Source organism: Erpetoichthys calabaricus, chromosome 2 (genome assembly GCF_900747795.2).
Source record: "Erpetoichthys calabaricus chromosome 2, fErpCal1.3, whole genome shotgun sequence".
Classification (NCBI taxonomy): Eukaryota; Metazoa; Chordata; class Cladistia; order Polypteriformes; family Polypteridae; genus Erpetoichthys; species Erpetoichthys calabaricus.
The window spans coordinates 89,509,860-89,526,360 of NC_041395.2; the positions used below are offsets into that span (position 1 = coordinate 89,509,860).

Sequence of the window (16,501 nt, forward strand, 5' to 3'; positions counted from 1 at the left end):
AAATACAGTCATATGAAAAAGTTTGGGAACCCCTCTTAATTCTTTGGATTTGTGTTTATCATTGGCTGAGCAATGTAGCAACTTCCTTTTAATATATGACATGCCTTATGGAAACAGTAGTATTTCAGCAGTGACATTAAGTTTATCGGATAACAGAAAATATGCAATATGCATCATAACAAAATTAGACAGGTGCATAAATGTGGGCACCCCAACAGAGATATTACATCAATACTTAGTTGAGCCTCCTTTTGCAAATATAACAGCCTCTAGACGACTCCTATAGCCTTTGATGAGTGTCTGGATTCTGGATTAGGTATTTTTGACCATTCTTCAATACAAAATCTCTCTAGTTCAGTTAAATTTGATGGCTGCCGAGCATGGACAGCCTGCTTCAAATCATCCCACCTTATATTTCAATTAAGGTTGTAAAATAATATAATCCTGTAATGTATAAATCAAAAAAGAAATATATATTCCTAGTCATCAATCCAAATTATGAGTAGTTTGACCTGACAGAGGCCAAGCATTTAGGCTATGTACTATGGCAAAGTCAAGTCAAGGCACAGAGGACCAAAGTAGATGCTATCCAAGTTTGGCCTTTGCCATGCACAAAAAGAGCAAGCTTTTTAGGACTAGTTGGCTAATACTAAAGCTTTACACCTATGTTTTCTGAAATGGCTCCATCTTTAACAGACCTAATGCCAAAGCTAGCCCCTGCCCAACTGGTCTAGAATCCCATAGCAAAGGCTACATTCAATGGCCTGTGGGGAACAGCCCAGACACAGACAGGTAGACATGTTGGTTTCACCACATACACGTTTATTATACATTACTTATTTACAGTTCGTGCATCAACCCGGTGCCGCAGCACCAATCACCCCTTAAGTCCTTGGCCACACTCACAATGCCTTCAGTCTCTTGGTCCGCCTCCACTCCTCTCCTCTGAGCTCCGTCCTTCTTCCACCCGACTCTTGTCAATGACTGGAGGGAGGCGGCCCCTTTTATACACCCCGGATGGACTCCAGGTGCATCCTGAGGAGCTTCTGTAGCCACACCCCTGTGTGGCGGAAGCTCTGGCGGTGTATCCGGAAGTCCTCTGGGTGTCCTCAATCCTCTTCCCCCCAGCACTTCCAGGTGTGACGAAATTGCTGAGGTCCAGGGCTCCCAAGGCATCGGGGCACCCCCTGGCGGTGACCATGGGCCCCTACAGGCTTGAGCTACCAAGCTCTGTACCCGTGGCCCCGAAAGCAACCAGGGCGGGCGTCCCCTCGTATTCTGGAGGAGGCACAAGCCCTCCTCCAGTCCTCCTGGGCATCCCGGCCAGACATGAACCCCAGCCGGGTACCACAGACCTTAAGAAGATGTTAACCATGGTGCCTACTGTATATTAGGCATGCCTAATATGTCTCTTCCTTTTTTTGAGTCCTTAGTGCAGTGTTGAGTCACAATGTTAATACTGCTGAACACCCCTGTTCTGTACCTGAGCCAGAAACTGCTGGACTGGTAGACCTGGTATGCTGCGTTGAGAGGGAAGCTCTTGTGATTAAGTGGGCTGTAACAAACCTGAGGTACTACCTTCTGGGATGGAAGATCACACTAGTTACTGGTCATATTCCTCTACAGTGGATGGCTACTCACAAACAGAGTAATACTCAAGTGACTAGCTGGTTCCTAGACCTACAGTGGTACTGTTTCAAGGTAATCCACCAAAATGGATTAGTTTATGCCAATGATGATACAGTATATTGTTACAGGTCCATGACCTCTCCTTCAGGTCCACTCCTTCATTTGGAAGCTGTGTAATATTTTTTACTTCTTTATAGCTTATATTTTTCTTATCTGTTATGAGGAGGAATGCAAGCATGAATTTCATTGTACTTTGTACACATGAAAACAAACTTGACTGGCGATTAAAGCAGTAGCCCTACTTGCCATAGGCACTGAAAATACACTGTGGATAGCCAAACATTTCATTTTCAAAATGAACCCATGCCAAATTGAAATATACAAGTGATATGACTGGCTATTTTGCTCAAAAATACATGGTATTGTTAACAAATATACAAGAGGATTTCTAGGGATGACATGAAAACAGTGTGCTTGTACAGAACTATTCCCACAGCACTCTACTCCATCTTGTGGATGGAAAAATACTACAGCATCAAAAGTGCAAACTTAAACTTTTTAAGACATTGTACAGCACAGAAAGAATTTTTATATTGTAAAGTAGACTCAACTGTAGTATTCTGTCATTATATTAATCATTTTCTTTATTCTGTGACAAACTGCTGCTCTGTCCAGGGCTGTTAACTGCCTCGTGCCCAGTTATACCGGGACAAGCACCAATATACAACAACCCTGAACTAAATTAGAAAAGAATTGCAAGAACAGTTTCATTAAACATATGGATATTTGACAGATAAACATGTAGGGTTTATCAAATATGGTGTATTGGTGCAATATTCACTAGCAATGTATTATAATAGTGCCATTTGTTCAAATTTATTTTTACTATGTTGTATAGATAGTTCTTAATTGTACATCTCCCACAGACTAGCTTCAGTAATACAATGCCAAGAAGAGACAAAAAAAATAATAAATCATCATTTGTAGAGTATATAGAATTTGTCTGATATATAATGGAGTATGACTGATCTCCTAAAAATCTGTGACTTAATTTTAGGGGAGAGACTACTGTCCAGGAATGAACATTTCTCTGTAAGTGGTCTTATTGTTTATAGGGCTGATAGCCAGCAATCAGCAAATGAGGCCCGTTGTTGTTAAATTTAATAATGCAAGTCATACATGAACAAGGAGTATAGTATTGCTGTTGACATACTACTCTATGCAGTGTCTGTGTTGAGAACCAGAGTGGAGGAAGTGATGCTGAAATGCACTTCCTGGTATCTACCAATTAAAAACTCTAAAAATCCAAATGCAGGGAATCATGCTAAGCCCCAGGTCTAGGAGTTTTCGGTGATCAGCTTTAATGTTACAACAGTGTCAAATGGTGAGCTGTAGCCTATAAACAGTACTTTGGCATAGCACTTTTTATAGCCCAAAATTTGTAGGACAGTATGAAGTGAAAACAATGTAGCATTCTCTTTAACCCTGTTTTGGCAAAATATAAACCATAATAATCATGTATACCAAACTACCTTTAACAAATAAATTACATTCCAAAAAAAAAAAAGAAAAAAAAAAAAAAGAAAAAAAAAAGAATTAACTTACCCGGTAAAAGAGAGGGATGTTATCAAACAAGAATGGATAAACAAAAGCTGTTGTGCGGAGAACTTTACTCCATTGGGGATATTCAAGCTCTGGAAACCTGAAGAGGCGATAAAATGTAATTCAATCCTCATCTTGCATGGAGACAGGGAAAACACCCACCATGGATGAAATGGTACCCCTTATTCAGAAGCCTAAAGAATGTGAATACTCATATTTGGACAATTTAGGATTTTATCTGACAACAAAAAACACTAGAATCTTGAAATTAAATCTATACAGTCACACAAACGTAATAAAGAAGACATGCAAACTTTTATACTTAATTTGCCTAGACGTCCTGTACCTAACTAAACTTGTACCTGTACAGTGGCTATGGTATGAATGGCTGATGGCTATGGCATTATGATGACACCGATATAAATATTGCTGGCAAACTTGTGTGGCTATGCTTTCAATTTGTGAAAATCACAGAGTTGCATTTATTCCTGGAGAAAGGAATAAACCCACATGCATCTTTGCTTTATTCACCCTCCATAATTTTCTTCCATTATAGATAAATTAGCATGGCAAGCGCTTTCATCTTTCCTCATGTATGACTTTGCAATCACTCTTCAAAGTCCCTCCAAATCACCATACCAGGGTTTAAACCATATATACCCATCCTGTTAAAGCCAGCAGCGCGCTATGATTTTGAGTCAGAGGCACATTAAATTTAGCAACTGCAGATGCTTAATCTTGATGCCTTAAAGATATCAAATATTATGACTAGGAATCACAAGAAATGACAGATCACACAACTACATCATGAGTGAGCAGTTTCAAATCTCCTAAAGTATCACAGCCTCTCCACATTTTGAAACCAAATTAACATCTTGACTCCTTAAAGTGCCTGTTGCTGTACAAATTTTCTTTAGGTGTGGCAAAATTCGGCTACAATCTTGACCTGTCTTTTTCCTTTCTGTCATCATATAACAAATAATATACTTTTGGATAGATAAACCTCTCTTCTATTTGAGTGGTAGAAAACACCTGCTTTCATTCTATCCTTGCGCTTCTGTCTGAACTTTCATTGGATGTCAACTCTCGCAAACACAAGAGACCACCCCTTCGACTGAAGGCAAAAACGTTAGGGCAAGTTGCAGACCAGTATGACCGAGTCACTGGGAATGTCACATTACATGACAGGTGGTCATGAGAGTATGTCAGTCATATAATGCAACATTGTTAATCTTCAACTTTACCAAAGATGAAAAAAGTTACGACATTCACATTTACAAACGCTGAAATTTCAATAATGGCATGAAGGTTTTTTGATATGTCTGATTTTTCTTTTTTTCCCCCCCATTTTCTGTGGGATCTCTCATACTTGATTATGTGGTAAAAAAAATTCCAAACTTGTCTCACACCATGTGTTGAGGATTAAAACTGCAAATACTTTTGCTAATAGAATTTCAGAAATGTTCTATATAAAAAAGCATATAAAGAAAGAAATACAGGACTTAAACAAGAACAATGAGAAACAGCATCAAGATATAAAATACCTGAAGAAACATTTAAGTACTAAGTTTAATACAGCCTTTACAGAAATTCTAGGTAGTAGAAAGCTTGCATATTGTAATCTTTTTAGTTAGCCAATAAAAGATGTCATTTTGCTTAGCTTTTCTCTACAGAAATTCTAGGAAAAAATGATGAAAAAATACAAGGAAAACACAAGTAAGTTAGAGAGTAAAATTAGAGTACTAGCTGCACAGCTTGAAGATGTTAAGCAAATGTTTTCGACTCATATTGAAATAGTTGAACAATCAACATCTGCCACTGACGAAAAGGCAATGGCTGCAAAATCAGAATGCAAAGTGCTCGCTAACAAACTGGTTGTGTTGGAAGATAGATATAGAAGGAACAACAGCAGAATTGAAGGTCTCCCTGAAAAATGTAAAAAGTCCAAACCCAGTGAAATTCATAGCTGAACTATTCTCTAAAATAACTGGAAAGGACTTCATATCGGACACCGAGATCTCAGCAGCCTACGGTTTATGTGGATCAAATTTCTCAAAACTAAGAAGCCTTACTGTCCATTTCGACAAACTACAGGCCAAACAAAACTTCATGTCCCTTCTCAGACAGAAAGATGAGATTGTATCTGAAAATAACATAATTTGTATTTTCCCAGATTTCTCCTCTGCTACAGTTGCTAAACGCACTGAATACTACAGTATTAAACGGCGTCTTTGCAGTGCTGATATCACATACCTCACATGCCTCTTGTACAAGGCAAAGAAGACTTTGTTTGCAACTTGTACCATTTGTAATGTGACATTTGCCATGCCTATACATTCTAATTCCTTTCTGACTACCTTTCCCCCCTTTTTTTAATTCAATTTCAATGAAATTTCTTTAATTGAATATATGTACTTTTTGGCAACTACAGACTAACCAACTACTGTATTTACAGTGTTTTTTTTCACTTCATATCCTTTGATTGTATTGGGAATGTACTATCATATATGTTATCTCAGTCTCCATGGAACTGTTTAATATCATTCCCTAGGTTTATTTTACTGGGACTGTACTTTCAAAAGATACCTCACTTTTAACTTTTTCTGTACCGCTGCTGGGAGGTTCATTTTGCGGGGGATGTACCGTCTCTCTTGGCATGTCAGAGGACCGGGACTTCGAGAAGTGTGGTCTACCTCACTATTAGAGGCAAAATGGGGGTGCATTGGAATGGGGAGAGAGAGAGAGAGAGAGAAAGAGAGCAATGCTATTTCATTTTTTTATCCCTTCTACCCCAATAACCATAAGAGCCAACATAATAATAGGCTCCACAGCTATATCACCTGGCAATAATATGAAATCTGTGTCAAAGCTATCATATGTAACAATGCACCACCTTAACCTAAGACTACAAAATGTCAACGCAAGTTCAGAAGCAATATTTTTATGACCAAACAGTGAACTTTATGTACTGGAATATCAAAGGTCTCAATCACGAATTAAAGAGAAAGAAAGTACTGTATTCATTCACTTAACAGGTTTAAATGCGAAGGGAGTATTTTAACAGGAGACTCACTTAATAAGTAAGGACCAGTTTTGGTTGCAAAGGGAGTGGATTGTCCAAATTTTTCACTCCAGCTACACAAAGAAAATTAAGGGTGTGGGAATCTTAATACTGTATTGGAATCCTGCCAAAATATTCGTAATGCTGGGCCACCTTAAATTCCTTTGCACCTCCTCATCAACGTCTTTGTTTTGCAAATGTGTAAATCAGTGAAAGGGGGGGGGGGGGGGGTTGGGTTTGGAGAGAAAGAGAACAAGCAATTTCTAATCTATCCTTTTAATCCGTACAATTTTAAGTGCCAACGTAACAATAGGCTTCATGACAATAACTCTTGGAAAAACTGGAACTTAATTTAAGACTTCAAAATGTCAACAAAAGAAATGTTGGAAACACAGCTAAAACAGAATTTCTTTTTCATATATTATAATAATAATGACAAAATATTGACGTGAAGTGTATAATGTGTATAATGTGTGAAGGCTAAATATTAAATAAACACTTTTGCAAAAAGTTATAACAGAACAAGTGTGCTTTTATTCAAGAACAAAAAACTGAAAAAAAAGAAATTGTTCAATTTATATGTTGCTGTCAATGTGTGAAAACAAAAACCCAAATATCAATCAATATGAAGTAAAGACGTTTGCATGCATGTGTGTGTGTTTGCGTGTTTCACAGTGGAAACGTGGCTGTCTCATGGATATCTGCTTGGCTGGTGCAAGGGTAAGAACTGCTGCTTTGTTATCAAGAGTTTCTGGTTTGATCCCAGGTGTTCCCTTCATTTAGCGTCTTGAGTAGTGATCTGATATTTTTCTTATTACTATTATATAATAAAAACATACATTTGATTTGAGTCTACAGCAAAACAAGTGTGCTTTTATTCAAGAATAAAACTGAAAAAAACACTCACATAAAAGTACACTTGTGTCATTATACTCATGTCTTTATTTGAAAACAGTGTCAGACTAGGGGGAGCGGGAACATGACTGAGAGAATAAAACTGGAAAAAAAAACAAACAAAAAAAACAAAAACCCAAATGCCAACTTTTACAAGTACCATAAACTTACATGTTTTTATTATATAATAGTAATAAAAATTGCAGCTCACTTCTCAAAACATTAAATGCAAGGATAACCCAGACTCAAACTGGCGACCTCTTGATTATGAAAGACCAGTTCTTACCCCTGCACCAGTCAAGCAGACATCTCAACTTCCTATCGATTGATATTTGGGATTCAGTTTTTACATATTGACAGCAACATTTAAATTCATTATACCTTTTGTGAAAGTGTTTATTTCAGATTATATACTCTTCATGTCAACATTTTGTCATTATTACTATAACATGAAAAAGATTTCTGTTTTAGTTGTGTGTTCCAACATTTCTTGCCTCGCAATCTCTGTCATCCTACATTTATACAGATCGTTGTAGACATGGAACACACATGAAATGTATGTATCCAAATAACAATATATTAATTTACCCTATACAATTCCAGACACCTCACTTCCAGATACACAAATGTCAACTGGGAGAATTTTGTGTCCGACTCCAGCTACCGTGGTGTTGGATGGGATTAGCAGGCTGCTTGCTGCCTGTGCTGTTGACACATTTGCAAAAACAAACATGCTGATGAGAAGGTGTGAGGGAATTTAAGGTTGCTCAACATTATGAATATTTTCGCAGGCTTCAGAGATTCTAGTGTTAATTCACATAACTATCCAATTTCTAGCATCAGATGAAATGTGATGGGCAATTTATTTAATACTAAAGTGATTCTGATAAATATTTATGCACCTAACATGGATGACAGAGATTTCATCCAAAGCCTATTTGCACTTACTTCTAATGTGAACACTCAAAAAAATTATAATGGCCAGAGACTTTGTGTTTTAAATCCAGACCTGAATAGGTCTTCAGCTACAGCGACGATAACATCTAATACTGGAAAAATAATTACGCAGTTTGTAATGGATCTGAACTTATCAGACCCATGGAGATTTTAAAATCCTAACCTTAGAGCATATTCCTTCTTTGTGCAAGTTCATCCCTGTTACTCAAGAGTTGAGTATTTCTTCATAGACAATAATTTTATGCCCATTATCAAATCGTGTAAGTGCAACGTTGTGGTTATCTCCAACAACGCCCCTCTGATGATGGAGCTCAACTTACTTTGCCCTACATATTCATCTAGGAGCTGGCATCCCTGTCATTAGCTGATGACCACTGTGCAGAATTCATATCCAAGCAAATTGATTATTTTCTGGAGACACATGAATCCTAGAGGTCTCTGTGGGAATACTCTGGGAAACTCTGAAGGCATTTTTAATGGTTCAGATTATTTCATATCTTGCTCACAAAAATAAATTGGAAACCAAGACAGCATCTAAGTTAATCAACAAAATTACCAGAACAGATCTAGAAAAGACAGTTGTCGAAATGAGGCAATGTATAGGAAAAGAACTATTAAAAAAATGGAACATCTCATCTTTAAATCGCATCATTATTATGAACACAGGGAGAGGGCCAAAGAGATTTTAGCTCAACAAATCCACAAGCAGGAAGTCCAGAATGAAATAATAGCAATTATCAACACAGACGGAGATAAAATCATAGACCATAAAAAAATAACCTACACATTTGGCGAGTACTATAAGTCCTTATGTTCTACTCAGTTTAAAGAAGGTAAGACATAATCTAATGAGTTTGACTCATTACAGATACCACAACTAGGTGCTCTTAATGCTGTGGAAGTAGAATTACTAGAATGATTAAATTCACTTCAGAGTGGGAAAGCAGCTGGCTGATGGCCATCCAGTGGGATTTTATAAAAATTCTTCAAATAAGTTAGCTCCACTATTATTAGCAACATTTATAGAAGCTAAAGACAACAAAATTCTACCTCAAATGTTTCGCCAAACATTAATTTACATCTTTTCTAAGAAAAACAAGGACTTACTACAATATGTATCATACAGATCCAAAGTTCTAGCTAGAAGGATTGAGAAAGTGCTTCCTTCTGTAATATCAGAAGACCAAACCGAATTTATTAAAGACAGACACTTAGCTTCTAATATTCAATGTCTGTTTAATAGTATATATTCACCCATTAAATCTAACACCCCAGAAATCTTACTATCTTTGGATGCAGAAAAGGAATTAGACATGGTTGAAAGGGACTACCTATTCACCACATTGCACAAATTTGGGTTTGACCCAAACAGATGTGCATGGATCAAACTACTCTGTATTAGTCCAGAAGCCTCAGTTTGTATTTATGTTTATTTCAGACTACTTCAAACTACAATGCTGTTCTCGACAAGGACGTCCCCTATCACCACTGCTTTTTGCAACTGCCATTGAGCCATTGGCTGCTTACTTTTGAAAAGCATCAGAGATAAAGGGGATTTTCACAGAACATAACTTGAACAGAAGATATCATTATATGCAGATGATATGGTACTGCATATATCTGACCCACATAACTCTGTGCCAACAGTCCTAAAGATTTTGAAAAGATATCTAGACTCAAAATTAATTTGAATAAAAGTGTGCTTTTTCCAGTGAATGCTCTAGTACACAATACTAGACTGGACACTTTTCCATTTATCTTAGCAGATCAGTTTAAATATCTAGAGGGTAACTATCACAAGTAAATATCCATCCATCCATCCATCCATTATCCAACCTGCTGAATCCGAACACAGGGTCACGGGGGTCTGTCGGAGCCAATGCCAGCCAACACAGGGTACAAGGCAGGAACCAATCCTGGGCAGGGTGCTAACCCACCGCAGACAAGTAAATATAAAGCTCTTTTTCAACAAAATTTTGTTGTCTACATGGAAAAAATTATGTAAATAGATGGTCCATCCTTCATCTCTCATTAGCAGGGAGAATCAGCACTGTTAAGATGAACATCCTTCCCAAGATTCTTTTTCTATTTCAAACCGTCCCTATATACAATAAGAAATCTTTTTTAAGAAATTAGATTTAATTATAACCTAATTTATTTGGAATTAATTAAAATTAATTCAAAAGAAGTTAATAGCAGCAAAAACAGATCACTAATTAAGAAAAGGGTTAGAATGAAAACCGGCAGCCACTGCGGCCGTCCAGGACTGGAGTTGGGCACCCCTGCACTAGGATGAACCTGACCCTGAGCCACCAAATGATCAGCCATGTCGGACAGCGTTACAACTTCCTCTGAATGTAATTAGCAGAATGTAAAAACAGGTAATCAGATGCCACATTTATTTTTTAACCAATTCATTTGTAGTCAATATCACATAGTACAGCCCTTATATTCCTTGGCTACATTTCTAACAGCATCCACTATTGCATTTTGTGACTCCAAAATAGTGTCCGTCAGCACACAGCCAGATGGCAGAGGTGTGTGTGCAGCCAGCGCCCGAAGACATGCTCGGCACAGGAGCACCATCACCGCCTGAGCATCACACCTGGGTCAGCTTTTGTAACATTGACTGAAACAGAACAAACAGACGGTGGGCTGTGGCTCACCTTTTCACATTGACTGCAATATCTAACCACTTCTTTTTTCTTTCGGGCACTGTGCAACTTTCTGAACTTGAACTTTCGAGTGTCAAATAGTACGCTTTTCTTGGCTTTCACTTCACATTCACTGAAATTCTTTTTTTCACATGCCTCTTCCAATTGTTTTTAACCAAATACTGAAGGGAATATGATATTTAAATTGACTTGCATATTAAAATATGTGAAATTATGGGAGGAGATGGGGTGGAGCTGCAGGCATGTGCATTAAGTTTCACATTCGTTAGGATTTGTAAAGGGGAAGTGTGTGGAACTTGGCGTACACACAGATTTATGTATCTGGATTTTTTTGTGCATACGCACATTTCCACTTTTTTCTGTATGCCATGTTGTAGTGTGAATTCTACAGAGAGCGTTATACATGAGGCCCCTGGACTTCGATACAAATTGATGAACATATACAAGCCTGGTCTACAATAGAATTAAAATCTTGCAAAACTTCTTTATATTCCCCGCCCTGTGCTCCAGTAAATATAGTATGAACTATCATCAATACACTACACAGAATATGGAACCAATGTAGGAAGAACTTCTGTTGCACCTCTACATGACAACCAATCTTTTCCGCCCTTTCAAACATACACAGTATTTAATGCTTGGCAAATGTCTGGGATTAAATCATTTAATAAGCTTCAAATTTAACTTCTCAAACAATTTTTCCACTACTTTCAAGCTAGAACCTTTGCTAAATGGAACCCGCCCAATTTCTCACTTTCCACCTGTTTCTATTCCAGAGGATTCAGATAGCATCTCCACAATTTATAAAAACATTTTAAAGTCGCTTCCTTTCAAAGATCCCAGGGCACAATGGGGAAAAGGATCTTTCACTTAACATTTCAGAAAAGGAGTGGAAGTCAGCTGTGCACAGAATACACACTAACTCCTTATGCACAAAGCATTCAATTATTCAACTTAAAATCTTCTATCGAGTGCATTTATCTCGATTGAAACTGTCCAAAATGTTTCCAGGGTAAGGTTCAACCTGTGAACATTGCAATCATGTTTTGGGTGTGCATCAAATTAACACTTTTTGACAAAAATCTTTGAATGCCTATCAGACAGCCTTGGTGTCACAATCACTCCTAACCCATTAACACCATGTGTTTGCTGTACTCCCAGATGGACTTAAAGTGGAGAAAGACAAACTGTCTTTACCTCATCGCTATTAGTACGTAGACTTATCTTGCTCAACTGGAAGAATCCCAACCCACTACTTTTAAGTCAGTGGGTAACTTATGTCCTATACTATTTGAAATTGGCAAAAATCAAATTCTCGCTCATAGGATCTGTTGAAAACTTTTTAAAAATATGGCAAGATCTAATCAATAACATTTCAGCATAATCTACGTATATCGGGGAAAAGGATACTCTTCCTTCCTTGCTTGTTCAAAGATGTGCTCTGTTGGCTGGATCTCCTCTCCTTCTTTTGAGTGGGGGTTGAATTTTGGTTTCGTTAAGTTTGAATTGATTGTATGAATCGTTATTTGCCTTTAATTAAAATTAATACATGTTCCTTCCAAAAGATGACATCAGTTTCTCTTTAATTAGCTTTTTCACAGTCTTTTAAATTAAAATATTTGATCCCTGAGGCACTGACTTTCATTTGCTTTACCATGGGTTCTCTTTTGGATCTTGATATTGGCCTGCTGCTGAGCTATATGCACTACAATTACACTAATTTCCACACAAATTTCGACTCATGACAAACCTGATCTAATTGGAATTAGGCAACATCCCTAGAAGTTTTGCTGGGATGCAGTTATTCCTGAAGTTCTGCATTTTCTCTGTAGTAAGCACTTTTTAAACTGTATTTTTGCACATTACAAAACAAAACTTATTTACTGCACATCTGAACAGTTTATGGATGTATATACTGTATACATTTTACAGCGTTTTGTTATGTTACAGTATTTGGTACTAGTCCTGACTAAATAATGTGGAGATGTTAATAACATTCCCTATGCCCATTAAATTTCTTTGAAACTGACAGCAAACTTATTATCATTATAAGGCAGTGTCCAAGTATAAAATCACCTTTACTCTATCAATGTTTCAAATAGGTGGGTTTATATAAATACTAATATTGTATTTCTATATGCCTCCTGGTGGCAGAAAAATTACTGACTTCAAGTTAAAGAAATAATTCATGTAGGAGGTGTAAAACATTTGTTGTGGGAGCACATAATGAATGAATTTATCTATAGAACTTGTAACTCAAATTTATAATGAATTTCAGTTTGACTGTCAACTGATATGTTTAATTGTGCAATAGGTGTATTACCATTTAAAGAACAATATTTTCACACTATTACAAAGAAGTAAAAATTGTAGGACTTTAAATTACCATCAGTTTCTGCTATTCTGTTTACAAAGTAGGCTCTGAAATGTCTGTAAAATTAGACTAAAATAAGTGGGATGTTTGTGATAGACTGTAAGAATGAGCTATATCACTCTAACCATCTCTAACAGGAATAATTCTGAAGATGATCCGAAAGGTTTTTGGATTACCTATGAAATATTCTACTTGTTAGTCATTTTCACAATATTTGAAAAGGATAATGGGCAGAATCATGCAGATGACTTGTATAAATAAGGACCAACTGTACCCAAGTTGATGGTCATTACTTGCAATTGTTACAATCAGGAATCTACACTATTACAAATCAAGCATCCATTAGCTTGTTTGTCTTGTCTTTTGTATGAAAGCCCTTTGGGTTTACTTAAAAGAATAAGTTTGGTACTTTTCAAGGCCATGTTTTTCCTTCAATAATCACTAAATGTATTAAATTATCCATATTAAATAGTTATATTAAATATTTTCTAAAGTGAAGCATTTTTTATAAATTAAAAAAATACCTAACCTACTCTTGTGCTTTTAAATGGAGGTGAAAGGTACCAAGGTCCAAATGTGAAAAAAAAAAGCCTTAACAACATGCCAAATACCTCCATTTTTCAAGTACTGATTGATCTACAGCTTGAGATTGCACACATTACACATATAGCAAAAGGCATTTTATGAAGGAAAAAATGAAAAAAGTAGTGCTGTGCAACCATTAAAATTTTTAATCGTGATTAATCGCAGGCAATCACAACAATCACATTGTTGTGCGTAAAATTCAATAATGAACTCAAAAGTAGTGTATTGCGTGTATTTGGTTTGCAAACACTTTAAACAAATAAGGTGCTTTTTAACAGCAGTATTCCCTTTACATAGAGAGAGAGGTTAGGAGCATGCGCTGATACAGCGCATTGCCGCACCCATCACATGACAAACCAACTCAGGATCCCTTTACATAGTATCAGTTAAAATATTTCTTGTAAATCTCAACTTAAACATTAATGTAATCAAATCAAATATAAAACCAAAGCTATTTGCCACTGCCAGGGAATTAACGTTTTATCTAGTTTGTTATAGAAAAACAAGTTACCCTCAGAGTCCAGAGCCACGAACATAACATTATAACAGGCACCCTCTGAGCAACAGAAAGTTATAATTTCTAAATCTGTTTTCTTTTTTATCTGAACAGATACCAGCAAAAACATTTTCTTTTATCAGGGAGCATAAACAGTCTATGTTCAGTAGCAACTCTTTGAGGGCTAATATTTTTTCCAAAAAACTGTTTTCTGAAAAACACAGAAAGCAATAGTTTCACACATAAATCAACATAAAACGTCTGTTGCTGCCTGTTTTGTCTGCTGTTGGCACCTGTTTGCAGCAGCTCGATGGGCACCAGGAATGTACAGCTGGCTTGCTGCCTTTGTGAGACAGGTGCGCAGGGGTGGGAGTTGCAATATGGTTTGTACCTCCTGTCATCATAAGTGTCGGTACCTTACTGTTTTCAATCTACATCTCCAGATCACTTGCATCAAAATCGGAGTTCGACAAATCAGAGTCCAATTCAACAATAATACGAAAAAAGTTTTGCTTTGAGCATTCACTTTGGTATCTCTCCACATGCCATTTTAGAAGTTGTTTGCTCTTCGCTACTTACATGGAATCGAGATCAAATCAACAAAGCTAACTCTCCATGGCAACCATCGGGCAACCATACTGTTCACTTCAAAAAATCATCTCCAAGCACTATTATTAACATTATTTAATGTTAATACACAAATGTGAATGGCTGCCTCTACTCTGTAGACAAGTAAAAAAAAATGTCACACAATCACTTCTAGTCTTTATGCCTCCATACATAACAAGATGTATACCCAGAAAAAAAAAGGATGGATGAAATTTACTAAACATTGTTGGTAATTTACAAGTATTACTGACACATTTCCAGTATTTTTTGAAAACGGTAATCATCCACAGTTAAAATGCTGATTGTTGCCAACCAACTGTGTAAACTACATGCAGACACTTGGTACTGTGAGAAAGTTAGCTCTGTGCTACCACTCTGCCTATGTTAAAGCATCTGTGGTAATCTTGCTAAACATTAATCAGATTAAAAATAAATGTACATATATAACATTTATTCTATTCTTGTCACTTGATTGTACACTATGCATGTGATAATCCCCTGTCTTGCTAGGAGTCACTAGACTAATGATTGCACAATGATACCAGTTGTAGTAGGCACTATCTTTGCAAAATAAATGCAGTAATTATTGTAAAATAACACAATACATTTATGTTTGAATGGTGGGAATAGGCTTCTGTAAGGTTCAGTATGTGTGCCAGCATTAGGGGTGCGCCATGGGTAAATGTCAAAAAAAAAACCAAAAAAACACATCCACAATGGTCACTGCAAGCAGACAACTGAATGTGAAATGTAAACTTACCTACAGAAAATAGCACCAGGACAAAATGTATTACTTTTGCTGTCACAAGCATCTCGGGTTCGCTTCCCGTGTCCTCCCTGCATGGAGTTTGCATGTTCTCCCCGTGTCTGCGTGGGTTTCCTCCGGGCACTCCGGTTTCCTCCCACAGTCCAAAGATATGCAGGTTAGGTCGATTGGCGATTCTAAATTGGCCCTAGTGTGTGCTTGTTGTGTGGGTGTTTGTGTGTGTGTCCTGCGGTGGGTTGGCGCCCTGCCCGGGATTGGTTCCCTGACTTGCGCCCTGTGTTGGCTGGGATTGGCTCCGGCAGAACGCCGTGTCCTTGTGTTCGGATTCAGCGGGTTGGAAAATGGATGGATGTCACAAGCATGCCTCAGAAACACAAAAGGCACAGTTTCTTAAATAACACTTTTCTGCTTCAAAGTAGATATATTTGTTAAGTTTTAAGGCTTTTTGTCTTCACATTGAACCCTTTACCTCCTTTTAAAGAGCAAGGATAGGCTAGATAAGTTTATAAAAAAACACTTTAGACCACAAATACATACCATAATTGTGAAGAAATATTTGAAAAATAAAAAAACTTGCCCTTTTATTATAATAAATGACATTGGTTGAACATAATTCTTTTACTCTGTTTCACCAGTAACATTCTGTCTTCTGAAATATAACAACAAATAAGCTGCAAAGAAAAAACAACAAAAATGCCTATTTCTTAAATTTCAGACTGAAATTTCTGTCAAGTCTTTTAACTAAGTAAATTAGAAGGGATTAACTGTAAATGAAGAACTGACACCATCCCTACAGCCACTACAGCACTTAAAGTTACAAGTGACCATTAACTTAATTATATCTTCAGTATAT

General features: G+C 37.0%; 1 protein-coding gene across 1 annotated transcript in view; it reads right to left on the minus strand.

Moving 5' to 3' along the window:
- Positions 1-16,501, minus strand: part of paqr6 (progestin and adipoQ receptor family member VI) — a 94,894-nt gene that overhangs the window by 13,586 nt on the left and 64,807 nt on the right. The window contains exon 6 of the mRNA XM_028794084.2: positions 3,235-3,331. Within this exon, the coding sequence (XP_028649917.2) occupies positions 3,235-3,331 (97 nt within the window). The remainder of the gene's footprint in view (positions 1-3,234; positions 3,332-16,501) is intronic.